This window comes from Xenopus laevis, chromosome 2L (assembly GCF_017654675.1).
Source record: "Xenopus laevis strain J_2021 chromosome 2L, Xenopus_laevis_v10.1, whole genome shotgun sequence".
Classification (NCBI taxonomy): Eukaryota; Metazoa; Chordata; class Amphibia; order Anura; family Pipidae; genus Xenopus; species Xenopus laevis.
The window spans coordinates 85,926,353-85,947,266 of record NC_054373.1 but is presented as its reverse complement, the minus strand read 5'-3'; the positions used below and the strand labels follow the sequence as shown (position 1 = coordinate 85,947,266).

The following is a 20,914-nucleotide window of genomic DNA, read 5'->3' as shown; positions in this document are numbered from 1 at the left end:
TCATTTAAAAAGGCAAGAGCTTAGAGAGGGGTTTGTTTACACAGAGCTCATTATTTCCCTTTGAAGAAATTACCCTGTTTATAAGGGGGAGAGGGAGGAATGAGAAAAAAAACCCAATTGTTTATTAGCTTTATAAAAAAAAAATAGGCAGAACAAATTTTCAACACAAGTCTTATTTATTGTGCTAATTTTTAGCAAAGTTGTATTTAGGAGTATACTTCCCCTTTAAGCTGACCATACCTGTACTAATAAAATTGTTTTGAAATATTTTCAGTATGTGTATCTTGTGGCATCCCAACAATTATGTTTGAGCTATTGATATCGGGCAGTTAGTCAGTCAGACATGTTGGAAGGTACCATCTGTCCTTGAACCACCTCCTGTTGGCCTGAATGAACATACTGTAGAAAGGCGACCACACCGTAAGTGGCCATTTTATATTAGCCTTCTGTTCAGTCCACAGCCTGATCAGTCCGAGACCAATCAGACAGAGCAGCGTCACTTTTACTATGTTTATATTCGCAGTTATTCCTGTCTCTCAGGGCTCGGAAGTCATGCACAAATCAAAGTGCCAACTACGATACAAGGTAAAACAGAGATCTAAGCAAAAATAATAGAAAAAATCTTGGGGTTTTTTGCACCATCAATAGATAATTTTATGGGCATTTCAGCCCTTAATTTGAGTCAGTATGATTTTAAATTAAACCAATATTTCCAAATACAGTATATCCCTCTTTTGTCATTTTAAGCAATTCTAGGGATTTGTCCACAATTAAAATTGACAGTAAAAGAGTTTTTTTAAATACTATTAAATTTATATATACATGCATTTCTGAAAGCTTAAGGTACTCTGTATTTATATTACTTTTTTTACACATCAATTTCTGGGTAAACCCCTCTGTCTCGCCCCTGACTGTGTATAATAGCAGCGGTAAGTGCATTGCTAAAAAGCGGCTATTAAGAACCAGCCATCCAAAAACAACATGTCTGAGATATAAAAAATTGCCATTATACATATCCTCTTTTACTCACCAATCTATGTGAGTAAAGCTCTAGAAGTAAAGGGGTAAAACAGAAGTCCATATTATGGCACTACAAGTCAGTGAATCCCAGTGGACCCTTGTCTCCATTTAAGGCCCCTGTTATGGTAAAAGAGGCAATATCCTGTTTCTCCTTTTCTGTATTGATGGTGTTTTACCTTGAGATGTTTAAATGTTAAATAGAAAATAAAATAACCTGCCCTTTATACTAATACAGTCCCCATATTGTTTAATTATCTTACACAAGATCCTATTTACAGATTGAGTCTGGAGCCTGTGGCCAAAAATCAATCTATTTATGAACCATTAAAGACTTAAATAGTTTTATTTATGTAATTGTCCAACAATTTCCTTTCATCTGGCATCAGTTCTTCTAATTTCAAGGAAAAAAAAGGAGACAGCTTTCAGTGGGGTTGCAATCTTTTTTCCCTTTCTCACTTGTAGCTCCATATTTTAGCTTTCAAAGCAATACTGCATCGTTGGTAAATGTGTGGTACATTTCTTGTGCTTTTGTAAGTTCCAATTTTTCTCTGCATTTGTTGTTTAAAGAGCAGTCAAGTTGGAAGCGAGTATGACAAAACTGCTCACACAAACAACCATATTTCAAACCTGGTTAAAGTGTTGAGCAGAGGGATGAAAAGATCCTCTCTCCAATCAGAATGTACTTGAAAGGAAAACTGGGGTGTCCCAATCTGTCCAGAACAGCTGTTAATAAAAATGAATTAAGTAATCTCTGGAAAGTGTGAGGAAAAAAAATTAAAATAATTTCAAATAGTTCAGCCGCAGGCTCATAAACAATTAGGATTGAAGGTAGAAAGCCTATTCTCAACTACTATGCGTAAAATTCTTCATGAGTTTCTGGTTTCTGGTAGGAGACACTGGCCGGTTTGGGTTCCTCCAGAGCGTAACTTCCTTCATCTTTCTTTTTCATCCGATAAATCAGCAGCATCACCAAGAAGGCAGCAAACAGAGCTCCAACGACACCCCCGACTATCACCGCTGCAAAGAGATGGACAGCCATTGTTAATTATTATGAATGTTTTTTTAAGGTATTTGTTTCAAATTTCTGAAAACAGTAAATAGAGCCATTCTAAATCTTTAGAACACCAATAAAATAATTAGAAATCACAACATCCAGCAAAAAACAGCCCTCAAGCCCAATACAAAATGCTCCTGTCTGCTGGTCACCCTAATGGAATTTAATAGTGCGCTCTCTGGCTCAAGTAACACTCCTTTAGAAGTCCAACTACAGTCTGTGATATAGGTTGTTAAAGTGCAGCAACAGCACAGCTCTAAGGGTGGTGGCAGCCAGGGAGATTAATCGCCCCTAGACAAATCTTCTCTACTTCGGGCAACTAATCGGCCCGAAATGCCTTCCCGGCGAAAAAAATACGAATCGCCAGCGGGATGGCATATGAATCGCTTCAGATTTCCAAAGTTGCCTTACGAGGAAACTTCGGAAATCCAAAGTGATTTGTATGCCATCCCGCTGGAGATTCATATTCTTGCTGGCAGGAAGGCAAATCCGGGGATATTAGTTGGCCCAAAGTAGGGATGCACCGAATCCAGGATTCGGTTCGGGATTCGGCCAAGATTCGGCCTTTTTCAGCAGGATTCGGCCGAATCCTTCTGCCTGGCAGAACCGAATCCTAATTTGCATATGCAAATTGTGGGGAGGGTGGGATTTCACACAAATTTTTGTTACAAAACAAGAAAGCAAGCCATTTTTTTCCACTTTTTCCTTTCCCGCCCCTAATTTGTTTATGCAAATTAGGATTCGGATTTGGTTCGGTATTCGGCCGAATCTTCCAAGAAGGATTCAGGGATTTGGCCGAATCCAAAATAGTGGATTCGGTGCATGCCTAGCCCAAAGTAGAGAAGATTTGTGGCTGGGCGACTAATCTCCCCATCTGCAACCACCCTAACACCTTACCAAGCTGTTAAACCCTGAATATTAACGAACATTGGGCTAGATTCAATTCAGTGAGAAAAAAATATCACTGATGAGATTCAATTTAAGGTGAAATAACTTTTCTCTTAATCCAGTTTTTTCCCTCTTCAATAGAGTTTTCACGTGATAAACAATGAGATAAGGTTTTCTGAATTGAGTTGCACCTCAGATTAAATCTCCTCTATGAGTTTTCATATGATAAACCTTTTTCTAACTGAATTGAATCTGGCCCATTGTGTTAATATAAAGTCAATATAGGCTTAGATGTATCACAAAAACAGACCATGCAACTTTGACGCACAAGATATCTCAGTGTTGTTATATATATATATATATAGTTTAAAAAGGGCAAATAAAGCCCCAGACTAACTTTTGACATATTAAAAGGGTGCTGTACTAGCCCCCAGGTACAGTGGTCTTATTCTAATCTTCTTATTCTTACTCTATCCTACATGTCTTCTCCAGCCCCTCTCAATCTGGCTGTGACAAAACACAAGCACAGAGAAATCTGGCCCTAGAAAGCATTCATTGCTTGTAGGCATGAAGTTCACAAAAAGGGCCAAGAACAAAAAAAATGGGTGCACAGAAAGTAACCATGGAGGGACAAATATGACTATATCTGCTGTGAATGCACAGCAGTACTTTGAATGTAAAGGTGATGTATCTTTAAGAACAAATGTAAATCACCCCTTTAAATATTCAGGGTGTATTTCAATTCTGTATTAAGATCTTCTGCTACTGAGCAACTAAAATAATGCTCAGTTAGAGAATCAAAGGGCACATTTACAAGCACATAGAGCCATTTTGGACACAAAATTGAGATTGCATAGATGCTATTTAGTATTTGACAGATACATGCTGTTCTGATATTTTTGGTAAGCCTCTTCAGCCACCTCTGTGTAATGGAACCCTGGTATTACTGCAATCCTGGACCTGGCAGTAATTCCTAAGTTTCTTTTGTGGGGTTGCGTCAATAGCTATTGACAGTTTGTTTCTCTATTGGTGCACTGCGTACAAGTTGCAGCAGTCTTGCCTATAATTACACTGGAATTGTAAGGAAAAAAATACTGTGGGTAGAAAACATGCTAATTTGCATCCGGAAATTGCATTTTCCCCTTGCATTTGCATTTGTAAATGAGCCCTCAGATCTCCAAACATCCTTTACTCTGGAAAATAAAAAATAATGAGTAAAGAGTATATCACTTGGTGTAAACATAAGAAAACCTGTCATTATAGTCATTTTCTGATGGAAAAAACCCCAACATGGAAACATTCTTTCCCTCCCACCTTTACGGGTAACTACTCGTATATTTAATGAATTTTCACAATAATCAAACTACCTTAAAGGAAAACTATACCCCCCAAACAATGTAGGTCTCTATTAAAAGATACTGAGTAAAACAGCTCATGTGTAAAACCCTGCTTCATGTAAATGAACCATTATCATAATAATATACTTTTTTAGTATGTGCCATTGGGTAATCATAAATAGAAAATTGCCATTTTAAAAAATAAGGGCCGCCCCCTGAGATCGTAAGATTCACTGTGCACACATACAAACCACATGTAAGGTCACATGAGCCAATTAACAGACAGAGTTCTGCCTTTTGCTTCCTCACTTCTTCCTGTTACAGTTAGTGTTGTAGTATTTCTGGTCAGGTGATCTCTGAGGCAGCACAGATAGAGTCACGAAATGGTGGTTCAAGGCAAGAGATGTAAAAGGGCAATATTTATGTAAATATATATTCCAGTTTGGTAAGATTCTTTAATATGTCATTCAATTTGATATAAACTATCTGTTGCTTAAGTATTCATTTTGGGGGTATAGTTTTCCTTTAAAATAAATATCCTTTAGATACACTAGGGGGCACATTTACCTAGGGTCGAATATCGAGGGTTAATTAACCCTCGATATTCGGCCGTCGAAGTTAAATCCTTCGACTTCGAATATCGAAGTTAAATCCTTCGACTTCGAATATCGAAGTCGAAGGATTTAGCGCTATTCCTACGATCGAAGGAATCGAACGATTCAAAGGATTTTAATCCATCGATCAAAGGATATTCCTTCGATCAGGAAATTGTTAGGAAGCCTATGGGGACCTTCCCCATAGGCTAACATTGGCCTCGGTAGGTTTTAGGTGGCGAACTAGGGGGTCGAAGAAATTTTTAAAGAGACAGTACTTCGACTATCGAATGGTCGAACAGTCGAACGATTTTTAGTTCGAACCGTTCGATTCGAAGTCGAAGGTCAGTCGTAGTCGAAGGTCGAAGTAGCCCATTCGATGGTCGAAGTAGCCATATTCGACCATTCGATATTCAAACTATTTTTCCTCTATTTCTTCACTCGAGCTAAGTGAATGGGCCCCTAGATGACTCTGGATATGTATTCTGAAATCCATCAAAACCAAAAATAACCCTGTTTTGCAATGTGCAAATAAGAAAAAATGAAACAGCATATTTGTTCTGTGTCATGGACCTTTTTTTTCCATAGCCCTTCTGTGAGTCTGATAATTCTTGCAACCAAGGCAGTGTGGCCTGTCTGATTCATTAAACAGAATCAGGAACAAAACTTCTAGGTTTGCTGTTATTCCAAACTCACTGCATTTTGCCATCATATATCACAAATATATATAACACACATATAATGAAAAGGAAATTGCTTCTCCAAGACAACTGCAAACTATGAATAAAGGGTGACAGGCTGACAGCAAAAGGAGGTGAGACTTGACAGCCGTTTATAATCCACAGGTTGACTATACTTAATATAAGCAAAAAAGGGGCTAATTTACTTAGCAATCAATCAGATCTTTGCTTTCATTTTATAACTAATAGAATGAACCAAATAAATGGCTGATTGGTTGCTATGGGCAACAGTAATTGTGCAGTTTAGTACTCATGTTACCAAATGAGCCATGAAGTCTTCTAATGACTATATGTACTGTTTACAGGATAATGAACAGTTAGCAGTAAAACTGTCTTATGAAGTCTTGTCATTACAATACAGCAATAGTCACTGCCTGGTAAAAAAAAAAATAGCAAACTTTTCTGATAAAACTATTTTTTCCAATGTTTAAATAATCTATAAAAATTGCAGGTAGGGATTAAAGTTTTGGATGTGTGTTAGATGAACTGGTGCACTTATCTGCTGTGATAAATGTGTCAATGTAATAAATCTGTCCTTGAGACTTTACTAGCCGCTAATTTGTAAGGGAAAGCAAAATTGTGGTATATTCTGCTATTGTAATTCAAATCCAAAAAAACAAAAACATTTTTTCACTCATTTTGTAGTAATTTAAGACACAGTTCCAGATATTATTCCTTTTACTAATCCAGTTCAGTTGTACCAGATTTAGACACTTACCTATTAATACCTCTCTTCTCTCTAGAATGTTTTTCTGAGGCATCTGTGCCAAAGTGTTTCCAGAATCTATTGTGTTATCTATTAGGCCAGTGTCAGGCTTCCTTCCTCGGGCAAGGTCAGGTGGTGCTGTACCGGGAGGCAAGAGCTCATTGCCTAAATCTGGTGATGTTGGGGGCTCTGTCTGGGGTATAACATCTTCTTCTTGGATCTCAAAGTCACCACTTGGTCCACCACTGATTGGTATCTCAAAGTCACTATCACGTGAAGTAACAGCTGTCACCTCCCAGCTTTCAGTCTGTAGCCAAAAGAGAGGGGGACAGTTAAGTGGTAAGGATATTTTGGTGGAAAGAGCAGTAAGGAAAGAGAAGGTAAGAAGAAAGCCTATGTAAATAGTTGCTGTAGACTCTACCATACTGTAAGGAGACATGCATAATAAAGAACAGAAAAAGAGAAATGGGTCAAAAGCTAAAAATGATGATGGGTGGCCACAATAAAATGAAGAAGTATAGCAAATGCTCATAAAGCATTATAATGCTAGGGTAAAACAGGTGACTTCAGAATCTAGTTCAAAGTAAAAAATGACAGAGGGATGGTATCCCACAAAAGTAGGGGACTGTATGTCTCTAGAAAACAAGCTCACTACATTGGAGCCCTTAAGATGGCCATAGACACAAAGATACTATCGTGCGAAACAAAGATTCATACGATTTTCAGGCTGTGTGTGAAGTGTCACAACATTTTTCATACCTTGGCAATCAGTTGTTAAGTCGATCAGACAGGTTAAAACGATAAGATCTCTGCATGTATTGCCTATCTGACGATATCAATGGGAGATCGTCACTACTCTTCGTTGGACATAACTTTCATGCGATTGCTGTCTATCCAGATAATCGTGTGATTTCTTCTTTACTGCTTCATATTATCTGAATGGTTAGTTGCGGGTTTGAAGATTGGCACGGACGATCGTTCGTCAGACTTTAGGCTATAATCTGCACGTCTATGGCCAGCTTTAGTCTTCAGTGCAGTGGGGCATACAGTAAAATGGAAGCAATAGCCAGAAACTAATAATCATTCTGTGCCTTGGTAGAAGGCATTCTTTTTTGGCAGATAGAGAAAGAATAGAGAAAGAATATCAAAGGAGAATTTACTGTCTGCAAGGCAGAGGATTTTAGTATGCTTGAATTCTCACCTGTGGTTGCAGAGTGGGGGTCATTTTTTCTGTGCCTTCCAGCTTGCTGTCCTCCTCACTTGTCAGTGATGTCCTCCAGTCCTCTGTAGGCCAGACCCTGCCACTTTCTGTGTTAAAACGTGTTGCCTCCTGTTCATCAGTAGCCTCCCATGTAAACATCTCTTTTTCTGTTGAGCTTGATGTGGCCATTATCTCTGTGGAAACCACCACAACAGGCTGCAACCTACGTACCTCAGTTGTCCTCACTGTTTCAGTTGTGGTAGCTTCCGTGGTTGCCTGTTCAGAAGGAATGGTGGGTGTGGGGACAGCTGGCAAAGAAGGTGTATCTGGAGCTTCAGGAGGAACCCATGGATTATGTCTGTGTACTACAGAGGCCTGGGTTGTTGGAGGGACCCAGGTGCTTTGTATTGGAGGAAGAAAATGATCAGTGGGAGCAGGTTTTAATGCTGTTACTGTTGGGGGAGGAATGGGAGCCTTTGTTGTGAATCTGAACCCCAAATCCAAGCCAGATTCCAGCTCAAAATCTGTGGGCAGAATAAATGCTGAAGTAAAAAGTTGAATCAAAATGAGACAATAAAAAGAATATATATACTCTCCATGTGCAGCTTAAAATGCTGAATGTCATACGGATGTTTAGGAGAAGCACAGAAAGCCATTAGAAAGAATAAAAGCTACATCAGTGATATTTTATACTCTGAAAGATGGAAATGTCACAAAACAGCTTGGAAGGCATAATAAGGACAAAGGCAGAAGATTGCAAATACTATCAGGAGCCTAAATGGTAAGACAAAGTGGGAAATATATATCAGATATACTGTATTCTCCTAGCATACTAGAGATAAAGTACAGTTACAGCAGTAAGAACCTTAAGGCACTATTATATTTAGCTGAATCACAGATGTTAGATTTGGTTTTGGCTAACACTTAATGGACCACTGGGTCTTATATACGGATGGGTCCAAATTGCTACATATAAAACAAATGAGTGTGTCCTGGTTTTTTTACATAATGAGAATTTTTTCTCTAGGATTCCAGCTTAATTGTGCCCTTCAAATCTTCAGCACAATTTTGTATACACTGCTAGGCACCAGCTATGCTAAAACATAGGCACAAATGACTTTTTTGTAAGTTGCCACTGCTTCATTTAAGAAGTCATGTGGGTGGGGCATGGGGGGCATCAGGCATATGCAATGTGCCAAGGAAGCCTAGTTCTTGGCAGGTTTCAAATACAGAGTACTGTGCACCTAAGTCACAGTAAAAGTTGTCATGGATGCACTGATGCTAGGCACATCATCTTTATGCAGTGTTTCAGTGAAAACAAATCTGCATTCACATTTGTACCTACTAAAAGTAAATGAGGCCATCAAAAAGCAATGCTTGTATTTTGTGCCTGAAAGCACTGTATAATGTTGCATGGATGAAACAACAATACAAACAGTACTTGGTAAAGTCACTTTTTTGGTATGCGTGGGAAGTGTGAAAAATTCAGTATTTCTATTATGATTAGGGCAATGGCAATGGTCAGATCTGATCACTGCTTCAAGTAGATGCAATAAAAGTGACCACAACTGTTGAGGGGTTGCTCTTCACTGACATACAGGTCTAGAATTCCTCAGACCCCAATCGGATATTTTCTTTCAAACAACTGACAAATCCTACCTGCTGATTGGCTGTTAAATATTATTAGGTCTGGAGGAATTTTCTTTTGTTTTGAAATTACATCTTCAGAATGAATTTAGATACAAGCAGAGAAAATGAAGAAATGTGTGCCAGTATTAAGGGCACACATCTTACATTTTGATAACTGTGTGATTTTTTGTATGCTTAATACTTACTGCCTGATCCTGAGCCAGAGTACACATCATCCATATCTTCATCTTCAAAAAAGTCATCATCCCCAGAGCTTTCCAGATCAACAGGTCGCTCATCTTCATACTCGCTTCTCCACCTTTCAGCCTATAGAGATACCAAAGAAAAGTTTACTTTAAAGGAAAACTATACCCCCAAAATGAACACTTAAGCAACAGATAGTTTATATCAAATTGAATGACATATTAAAGAATCTTACCAAACTGGAATATATATTTACATAAATATTGCCCTTTTACATCTCTTGCCTTGAACCACCATTTCGTGACTCTATCTGTGCTGCCTCAGAGATCACCTGACCAGAAATACTACAACACTAATTGTAACAGGAAGAAGTGTTGAAGCAAAAGGCAGAACTCTGTCTGTTAATTGGCTCATGTGACCTTACATGTGGTTTGTATGTGTGCACAGTGAATCTTACGATCTCAGGGGGCGGCCCTTATTTTTTAAAATGGCAATTTTCTATTTATGATTACCCAATGGCACATACTACTAAAAAAGTATATTATTATGATAATGGTTCATTTACATGAAGCAGGGTTTTACACATGAGTTGTTTTACTCAGTATCTTTTAATAGAGACCTACATTGTTTGGGGGGGTATAGTTTTCCTTTAAGGGTTTCCAAGACAGTTCATCCTATAAACAGAAGGTTTTCCATTGGAGATATATCAATATAAAGCAGCTGGTCTCATAATCCCCCCAAATCTTCATTTATTTACACCTATGTCGCTTAAAAAAAAGCTGTACCACTGCAGCCTCAAAGGGAGCAGGAGTAAAAATTCATCAATCTATAAGTCCACGATGATCTTCAAACACTGAACTAGCTGTTTCTGAACATCAAGTCATACTGCAGAAAAAACAAATGGCTGCTGTTACAGTGCTCAGAATTCTATTTCGGCATGAGATCATTACACCTAGTGATAAGCTGACAATACTGTGTAAAAAGATGGAATATATGTTCTATCCATAACTAGATATAAGGACAAGTTAGTCATAAACAAGGATGGTTAAAATACACAGGTACCACTGGTCAAACTTGTACCACCGGTGCATTTCCATGTAAGCCAGGTTACCAGTTCACCCCATGAATATCCTTTGCCCAGGTTTTAATTTCGGTCAATTGTATTTGATGCAATGCCACCTAGGCTATTATGCCAAACTAATTACTTTAAAAGGCACATGTGCACAAATGAGCATATGGTTTGGTTGGAAAATCATAAATCGCCTGAACAAAAAGATTTGCCTCCTCCTTATTTGGAGGTTATAAGAATATATACACACAATCTAGAATAATGGAACATTTCTTTGATTCGGGTCAGACAGGTTTACTGCTAAGGTCACGAGGCTCTGTGAGATGTTCCACAGCTCCTCTAATGAGTTCCAGGCCTTTTTGTCCATTCACACAGAAAAAGAAAAAAAAAACATCTCTTCCATTTTCCAATTGCAAACAGATGTAAGTAAGAATTTAAACATCTAAACACTTATTATTTTGAGTTTGGGAGTATATCACCCTTACACCTTAGAGATTTTAATAACAAAGTCAAGTCCCATGCTCAATGAAGGGGGTCGACTTCAGGAGGTGGAGGATCTTGTTATTACTGTGAATTATTTTGAATAAGCAAATCTTCCAAAAATGTCAATTTTTTAAAAAGAACACTTTCTGTATAACGGTATTACGGTTAATAGAACATAGCAATTAATGATATAGGATGGAAAGGATCACACCTTTTAGGGAATGTAATATACTGAATGAGCAGAGTTATTATTTATAGGTTCAATATTATCTAAACCCACAATAAATTCTTAGCTAAAAGGTTAAGGCAGACTGAAGCGGGTAGTGAATCGGAGGCTACAAACAAAGGCTTGCATTTATCACCAATTGAAGTACTGTCTGCGTGTGTACTGTTAACCATGGGATGACCATGACTACATAGCCAAGGGGTATACTGGAAAATGGGGAAGAAATGGCTTACTAACATGTCAGGACTGACTGAACAAAGCACGTTTCTGATTCCTCTGCCTGATGGAAGCTGTGAGTAATCTGTAATGCCACATAACAATAAAGGTTATGCTGATAGTTGCAGTTCATAATCAGCTAAAGGGTGTCAGGTTGGATACCCATCCTACAGTGCTGCACTATAGTTCGGCAGGTCCCTCCTCTGAAGAGAAAGGGTTTGCACAGACACATTTCATATGGCACGCTTTCCAATACATACAATGCTCCCAAATGAATAGCATAGCTGTAGTTCTGCTTTAGAATTATATCCAATAGCAACAAATTAGCAGTTGAAGAAAAGAAAGGATATGTTTGATTTGCTGCTGTGGGTAACAAAATCGTATACTGTGTTAGTAGATACGAGCCACTAAGCCTTGCAGAGCTCAAGGAGACAAGGGGTTACAGTGACTGCGGGAATGAGGAGAAAGAGGAGAGTCTTTAAAGTATGGCACTGAGAAAGAGCTATTACATTTAAGGCATAAAATGAGGAGTTGCTTAGCAGGGGAACACTAGATAAAATGATCTGGCAGAAATAATGTTCCTTGGATTAATGCACCACTCTCCGAGTGTACCTCTGGGCAAGACATATAGCACAATGTTCTGCTGAAGAGGAGTCTAGGTGCTGGCACCTGCACTCTGCACTCTGCAGAAAATATAAGCGGAGAGGTCAATGTTCTGCAAATTACACTTAATGCTGATAGTCTAGAGGGGTCATTTCCTCAGTGATGTGCAATCTGCTGCGGCTGCAGAAAACAGGAAAAAAAGCTGAAACCAGCGACACTGTCTGGAAGGCATGGGGGAGGTGGATATTTCTTTATTTATAGATGCATAACAAATGAGCGATGTGCAGATGTGCACAGTGTCTATACATATGTACAGTATATATTTATGTACTGTATAAGACTATTAGAAGAGGTGTCCTACTTTCAGAAAAATAGAGATGTCAACCCAACAGAAACAGTTCCTGTTTATTAAATTGATTATAAATATTACATTAAATAGGTTTTGTGAGCAAAGCTTAAGGAAGTCCCTTGGTCATGCCAGGGGATCCTTTCCTCTTTGCAGTTCCTTTCCCCGACATACACACCCTGTCTCTCAGGAGTCATCTCTATATCTAAATCACTAGTTGAGTATCTTTCTCTAGGCCAGGGTCCCTAGAGCAGTTGGCATGGTGACAGTAACCATGACAACCACCTCCCATATCCTAAGTGTGGAAAGGGCCAAGGCAAAGGAGCCGATTAACCGTTTGTCCACCTGTAGACCTGCCCATCTATGATATTTGAGATTCACAGTAATCCTTAAAATAGCTTAAATAGTACAATTGGATTGTAGGGAGGAAGAAATGAATGTGATATTTTTCTAGTTGATTAAAAATGCTCAGGGCTATTCCACCTGTTAATACACTGTATATGATATTTGTACTCATATTAAAAAGGGAGACAGAGGTAGACTGATACAATTATGAAAATATCTGGCAAATGGTACACACAACACACATATATATTTATATTCTTACACAAACACACAAAAAGAAAAGGGTAATTACACACACACACAAAATATATGTTTATTACCCAGGTTGCTTTATATGGTATGCACTTGTTAGCACCCACAATTATGTCAAGGGAAAGAGTACAGACACTTTCTGGACTATTATATATAATATATATAGATATATGTATATATATATCAACAGGCTCAGTTGGAGCAACTGATTTTAATAGACAAGCAAAATTAATTTGCTAATTTATTAAAATCAGTTACTGCAACTGAGCCCGTTGAATGCGGTATTTCTCTGTTATTTTGTATACATTTTGCCTGCACCCAGGCATGCTGTGTTTTTGTTTTGTGAGTGCTCCTTGATGATATAGAGAGAGAGAGAGAGAGAGAGAGAGAGAGAGAGAGAGAGAGAGAGAGAGAGAGAGAAAGAAAGAGAGAGAGGTCCCTGTGTGGACCGAAACGTCACGTCGGCTTTTATAGAGAGAGAGAGAGAGAGAGAGAGAGAGAGAGAGAGAGAGAGAGAGAGAGAGAGAGAGAGAGAGAGAAAGAGAGAGAGGTCCCTGTGTGGACCGAAACGTCACGTCAGCTTTTACATGTGATTTTACAATACACTTTCAATAATTGACAAGATATCTCAGTGTTGCTGGTCATATATACTGTATATATATATACAGTATAGAGAGAGAGAGAGAGAGAGAGAGAGAGAGAGAGAGAGAGAGAGAGAGAGAGAGATCGATTATATAGCTGCTGTATTATGCTTCAATGTATTTTTTAAAAGATGTTTAGCAGGTAAAATCCCTGCAAAACCCACTATTGTGTATAAACCATCAGTAGGGAATTGGCCAAATCTGGACAAGGGTTCTGTTATTAGCTTTAATAAAAAAAAACAGCTCGCTACCAATTGCAGGCAACTTCCATTATAACTAAAGACAAGTTCTTTGGGCGAATTAGGGTGCCTCTCCACCAGCTGAAATGGATTACAATGCTGCGAATGGGCGCCGACGGGTCGCAGGACTGAATCAACTAGCCGATATGGTCCTGGATCTTAAACTTGACCAATCTATATCTGGGCAATCTTTGGCCTGATATCAATCGGGAGGACCCGTCGGGAGCCCGCACACACGGGCAGATAAGCTGCTGAATCAGTCTGAAGGATCAATATCGGCAGCTTTATTCTGTCCATTCTAAAGGGCATGGTCCCAAATTGCATACTTTTTTTTAAGTATTTATTTAACAGAAATTTCTGTTTATATGTAGTTTTGTGAAATATACCTTTAGAATTTATACTCTGAAAATATATACATATCACTTTATATTTTATACATGTGTATAGAACATGATTATCTGTTCTTGAAGAGGACTTAAAATTTAAAAATGTATAATAAAAAAAGACAAAATATGTTTTAGAGAGTAAATCACAGTAGTGTCCTTCTTACACTAATTATACTGGACCTTGCCTGACTGCAAAGCAAATATATAAACCATATTTGGACTTTGCACATGCATGAAAGTTATGAAGAAGAAGGAGGTCTTGGAAGGAATACAAGGAGCCATTGAGACTGTGGAAAAGGGGGAGGGGGTTGGGTTGGAATGTAAAGGGAACAGAGGCATTTGCAGATTATTGAGAGGATATTAAATGTGATCCTGCATGATATGTGACCACCTGAGTAGTGCAACGGCATTGTGAAAATATATGAGTAGGAATATGACTAGCTGAGAGGCAAACACACAATTATTCTCTCTTTGTATTCTCTATTTGAAGAAGCAAAGAAGCAGAACATAACTGTGTACAATATAAGAACAATATAATAATTTGGGTGCACAAACACCCAGCCACCAACTATGTTAAGGGCTGGAATACTTGAATTCTATTCAGAAAACAGTAATTTGCCATTCCACAAAATTCAGCTTTCCCATGTCCTAATCTCCTGGATAGGCATTTTGCTTTTCTGTCTATATGTGTTACAGGCATGTATTGATAGACTTAGTACCCTAACCAATCAGTGAGTGTCAGATTTGTGTAGCTGGTGAGTTTATGCATATTACAGGTACGGGTATGGAACATGTTGTCTAGAATGCCACGAAAAATAATTGAAACATTAAATAAACCCAGTAGGATTGTTTAGTTGAATGACTCTTTATTAGAAAGTTGCTTACAATTACTGTACCCACATTTTTGGGTGAATTTCCCCTTTAAAGCTGAAAAGAGACATTTCAAGGAGTGATATATTTTAGTCTTTACCAAACTACTTTTTAACAAAACACATGATCCCACAAATGAATAAAATCAAGCAATAGCAGGTGTTACAGAGAAATGAAGATGCATAAATGAAAGTCAACAGGCAACAAGTATATTAACAATATAACAAATTAGGGAAATGAGAAAACATCCAAAGTCGCTTACAACTCCGGTAACAAATAGGCCTGAGTCTATGTCCAAGTCTTCAATAAAGTGGATTTGTTCTTGGTGCAGGAAAATTTACAAGAATTGCTCATTAGTCCTCTTTTTGTTAGTAATTGTAGGTTAGACCTGATAATAAGTTTACAAATATAACCACTTCCCCTGAATATTAAATATGTTGTATCCTGTTCATTAGGGGATGATGAGCACTGTGGCATATTGGTATAAGCTAAATGACCCCTTACCCCTACACAAACTATACTATGTATCAACGTCAGCTCATTCTCTGCATGTACAGAATACATCAACTATCACAGGATAACATGAAAGCTCAACCAATGTCAGATCATTTACACAAACATTTTGTCTGAATACTATAATGATTCCTGCACCAAACCAAATCCTAGCAGAATGTTTCCTACAATTAACTTTGTTAAAATCCACCCACAGAATGCAGCAGCATCTCCCTTATTATAGCTAGTCAGTATGAGCTAGGATTGTGTTTAACAAGTGAAATGAATTTAATATGTGGTTTTCTAACAAGATAATTAAAGTCTGGAGAATAGGCTTTTAAAATTGTCTTTTATGCAGAAGAGAATGCTATTTGAGACATTTTTGCATTTTAGTATCTATTTTAATCAATTTCCATTAATTCACTCCCAGTCTCCAAAGCATTAAGGCTACATTAATGAGCACAGTCAGAACCCAGCAATATGAACGGGGGTTTTGGACAACCCCTCATTCTAAAACCCTGATTTTCTTTCTTAATACAAATGCCATATCATAAATAATACTAATGATTGTCAATTACTCATACAGCTTCATGAGTATCTGTGTTAGTGAAGGATTGCACTCTATGTTGAGGAATTTCTAGATGAAAGCCTAAAGAACTGGGCTCATCCCCCGTTCAGATTTAACTTCAACTTCCATAGACACTCTACGGTAGTTCAACAGTGTCCTATAGCTGTTCATTAATTATATTGTTCCATTGGCTCTCCATCAAGCAGAAAAAAACAATGTTATTTATATTTATAAATACATATATTTAAAACTGATCAATAGTCAAAATGTAATAATAATAATTTGTGAAACACTGTCTTCCATGGCAGAACATCGAGTTTCCTCCTCTACATGAACAGGAAAGATTGTGTATAGCACGCCCTACTATGTTTATAATGCCAGAAGACAAGAGTGCTACCCTTTCCCACACCATAATATAGATCAGTCCTGCAGCAATAAGGCTGGTCGTGACACATCTCTGACTTTGCAACCTGCTACCCAAGCATGTTAATGTTAGCAATCTGACAGCAGCGCCTCAGGACAAGAATATTGGTATTAGGCCATTCATCCTTTGGAGCGTGTTGACAGAGACAGAAGGAAACTATTGATTTAAATGAGGGATAAATCACACTAATAATAGATTATAACACAAAGTAGGATGTGGCTGGCTGTATAAACATCAATTAGTTAAATGCAAAAAACACATTTTAACATCTATCCAAGCAAGCTCAGTATTAACAATATATTTTCCTTGATATCAACCAATCCATCTTTTGTTTGCACTGAAAAGACCATTTCAAAAATAAACCCCTTGCTTTTACGGAACACAACATAGAATAGCAATAATTATGTTGTTAAAATGATGGTGTGTTAGGATAACACAGCCCCCTCATTTATTTATAGTTAAAGTTTACATCCCCTAATTTTGAATTTTCCCTCATTTTACATTGTTTTTTGTGATCCCACCTATATATTATGCATTATATATTCCCCTGATTTTACATTTTCCTAGATTTTACACCTTTCTTTTTTCTGGTTCCCTGAAAAATGTAAAATAGGGGCTCTATTGTATTTATTTAAATCTACTGAGCACAGCTGTACAATCTATTTCTATAAAGTCATGAGTAACTTGAAAGGGCTGCTTTACTAGTGCTATATTTGCATAAAGTTATTATTTGCAGTTTAGGGTGGTCACTTTCACCAGACCGCACCCTACATTCATATCCTAGACCAAACCCACAAATTACTTCTTGCAAGGTGAAGGAAGTTTGCAGCCAGCAAGGTTGGTTGAGTAAAATGCTAAAGGCAATAGGGAAATAGATGGTGGCACAATTGCACCAGTGGCAAGATCTGAGGGCTCATTTACTACTGGCACAAACATCAGTAATGGAGCACTGATGGGCACAAATTTACACCCTTAACATCCCATGCATAGAGCACTTGCACCTACACAAGTGTCAGGTATGAACTAACAGATCATAATTACCTAGGGGCCATTTACTTAGTTCGAATGAAGGAATAGAGGAAAAATAATAAGAATTTTGAATGTTTTTTTTGGCTACTTTGACCATCGAATGGGCTACTTCGACCTTCGAATCGAACGATTCAAACTAAAAATCGTTCGACTATTCGACCATTCGATAGTCAAAGTACTGTCTCTTTAAAAAAAACTTTGCCCAATGTCCCCATAGGCTTCCTAACAATTTTCTGATCGAAGGATAATCCTTCAAACGATTATTCCTTTGATCGTTCGATTGAACGAATTGCACTGAATCCTTCGACTTCGAATATCGAAGGATTTCAATTTGGCAGTCGAATATCGAGGGTTAATTAACCCTCGATATTCGACCCTAGGTAAATTTGCCCCCTAGTGTCTAAAAAGAAACATGTCAGACCTCATGTGCTAGGCAGGAGTATACATTTAATGGATAGTACAAGGAATCAACAGTTCTATATTCTAGGTTTAAAAGCTAGCAAAATTGGATGGACAGTTTGGTGTGCATGTGTTTATTAAATATATTGATTTCTCAAGTGTGTGTGAGGGACAACTGAAATCCCCTGTAGAGAAATGAGAGGACTACATCCAAGGTCAGATGTAGTCCTTGCATGAAAGGAAATCTCCCTACAAATGAACATGATCCCCACATAAAACAGATATTTTATGCAATTAGAATAAAGTAAACATCTTACTGGCTAGTCTTAGTTACAGTACAGGGTAGACTTTGCTCCTGTTGCTAAAAACCTTAAATTCTTCACATTCAGTATGAGTCAAGTTTTTGTCAACATTTCCATTAAATAAAAGGAAAATCATCTATAAATGCAACAGTTGCTCTTACACGGAGGTCTGGAATTTGACTGCATATTTTAGCCCCAATGTTCCTCCCACAACCAAAATAATTATAAAAAGTTTATAACCAAAGGAGCAAGCAGGTAATTGCAACCAAAAGGAGTACAACATACTGCATGCATACATAATCATTTCCCACAGGTTTTTTTTTTTTTTATAAACAACATTAATCATGGTATTCTCCATATTACTAAATATTTCTGGTTTTGCAAAATGGTGTCTATGGGAGATGGCCTTCCCATACCTGTCTATATAAATATATATTTATATATAAACCTATATTATATTTAATATATGCGTTTACTTGACTGTATTTGCACCCAAACAAGCACACACATGCATACTCAGTTTTTCAAATGCATTTTGTGACCCAAAACCCTGGTTTTGAATTAATTATGCACCTTATTTTATTTATAATTGGCTATAGTTGCACAACATTTAGTCATGAACCCACATGGGGATCCAAATTTAGGTCCGACCATAGGTCTATCTTCAGAAAATAAAGTAATGTTGGTCATAGCAGAGTGACTCACACTGAGTTTGAGCAAGGTGTTGACCTTGATTTTGTTTATTTTGTTAATTCTTCCTTCCTGTGGCACATATTTACAATCAGGATCTTGTACCTTCCTCCACTCAACCCTTATATATGAGTTATTGGCATTAACTTTATCTAAACTGATTTCAATCTTACATGTTTAATATTGTTTGTTTTTAAAGTAGATGTCCACCAGAAAATCGGTTATAATAATGAAAGCTATTTGCAATTTAAAACAGTAAGAATTTTTAATGTGGGTTACAGAATATTGGTTGATTCTAATTTAAATGTCCAACGTTTGGGGAATCTTGAAATGTATTTCTCCCTGTTACATGTTAACCTCAAACAATGAATTTAAATTATATCTTGAACTGCCTATGCAAAAATATATCTGGATTAGAATTTGAATATTTTACTATAAAGATTAATATCAATGAGAGTGCTGCCTTAAACCCTGTTACAGTATCTCATGCCGAAAGTACCTAAATTATATGTTTTACTAGGAGATTGATAAGGGCTTGGGTAAACATGCAATGACTGGTCTCATCTACTAATACTCCTGAGTCCATATGACACAGGCAATTGATTTTTGCAGGAAACAGGTAACTTGATGGGGTATGACTGTCAATCAGTTTACTTAAGAGCACTAGGCTACAGCTGCTCACTCATTAATGTTGCATGGAGGTTTTGGTCCAAATTACAGTGAACTCCAGATTTAAGGTAATATAGGGATCAGGGTAATATATGTAATATATGTTTTAAATAAAAAGGGAGCTTGTATGAATGGCTAAAATCATTGCAATGGATCTACCATTCCTGCACATTATGTTGTTACGCTTATACACTTGTGGCATGTATTCCTGGCACAGTACTGTAGGGCAATCTTTGATTAATGTTTTTGCGGAGTATACTTTTGCTAATATACTGGACCATCAAAGGAAGCATTTCATGGGACATCGGCATTACAGCAGTGCTCTGTGTAATATAATAATAGATTAGAACATTAACTATGATTTTGACATATTCTATAAAAATCTTTTTTCTTTGTGCAATGACTGAGCTGGCAGGATTATTCCAAAATGATTATATGCATTTTGCTTAAACTATAATAAGACAATTCGCTTTTTGTTTGTGTTACCAACACCTTCGATCTCTTTTGACTTTGGATTTGATGTAAAAATTTAGGTCACCTTGTAAAAAATATCATTCTGCCTACATTTTATTTTTATGTGGGTTGGATATTTGTTAGGATCCTAGGAGAAAAGGAATGAAAATTGAAAGCAGACCTTCCTGTCTAGTACTCATTTATGCTGAACAGAGTGAAAAGGCTTTTGACAGTTTCTTTCCCTGTTATATAAATTAGAAACACGGTTTCTAGCAATTTTAGTTTTAACATTACAACATATACCTATTTGGCTGCAGTTATGGCCTGGCCATCACAAAATCTCCTAGGCAGGCGGAGCAGGATTTTGTAAATTTTGGCAGAGGTGTAAGGCGAGTCTGCAAACTGGGACTGCTCCTCTTTTTTACTTCAGGAATAAGAATGGTAGAAATTTAAAATTTTTAAGTCCTAAACAGAGGTTTGAAACACAGATGACCTCCCTACAACATGCACTTTTAACGTCATCAACCCTCTAGCCATGAGCAGGGTTGCCACCTTTTATGGACAAAAATACCCGCCTTCCTATATATTTATCTTTTTTCCCTATTAATAACATTGGGATCAACCATCATTTTTAAAAATTTAAAATACCAGCCAGGTGGCAACCCTAGCCATGAGCTTTAGGCTACCCTCCACAGTCCGCCCTCCCTGCTCCCCCACGCATAGGTGTTAACACAAGTAAATGCCCCTAAGCCGGTAATTACCCCTCGTTGCAGAGTCAGCGCAGCGGAGCTCAGGGACGCTGTCTTCTGGCGCTTCGGTTATCTCCGGGTCTTCTTCTGG

The 20,914-nt window shown here is 37.6% G+C and overlaps 1 protein-coding gene across 1 annotated transcript in view; it reads right to left on the bottom strand.

Annotated features, from left to right (window-relative positions):
• Positions 1-1,735: 1,735 nt before the first annotated feature.
• The window catches only part of sdc3.L (syndecan 3 L homeolog), a 44,323-nt gene continuing 25,144 nt past the window's right edge, over positions 1,736-20,914 (bottom strand). Inside the window, 4 exon segments of the mRNA NM_001085802.1 lie at positions 1,736-2,037; positions 6,351-6,645; positions 7,540-8,063; positions 9,375-9,495. Of these exon segments, the coding sequence (NP_001079271.1) occupies positions 1,871-2,037; positions 6,351-6,645; positions 7,540-8,063; positions 9,375-9,495 (1,107 nt within the window). The 3' untranslated portion in view covers positions 1,736-1,870.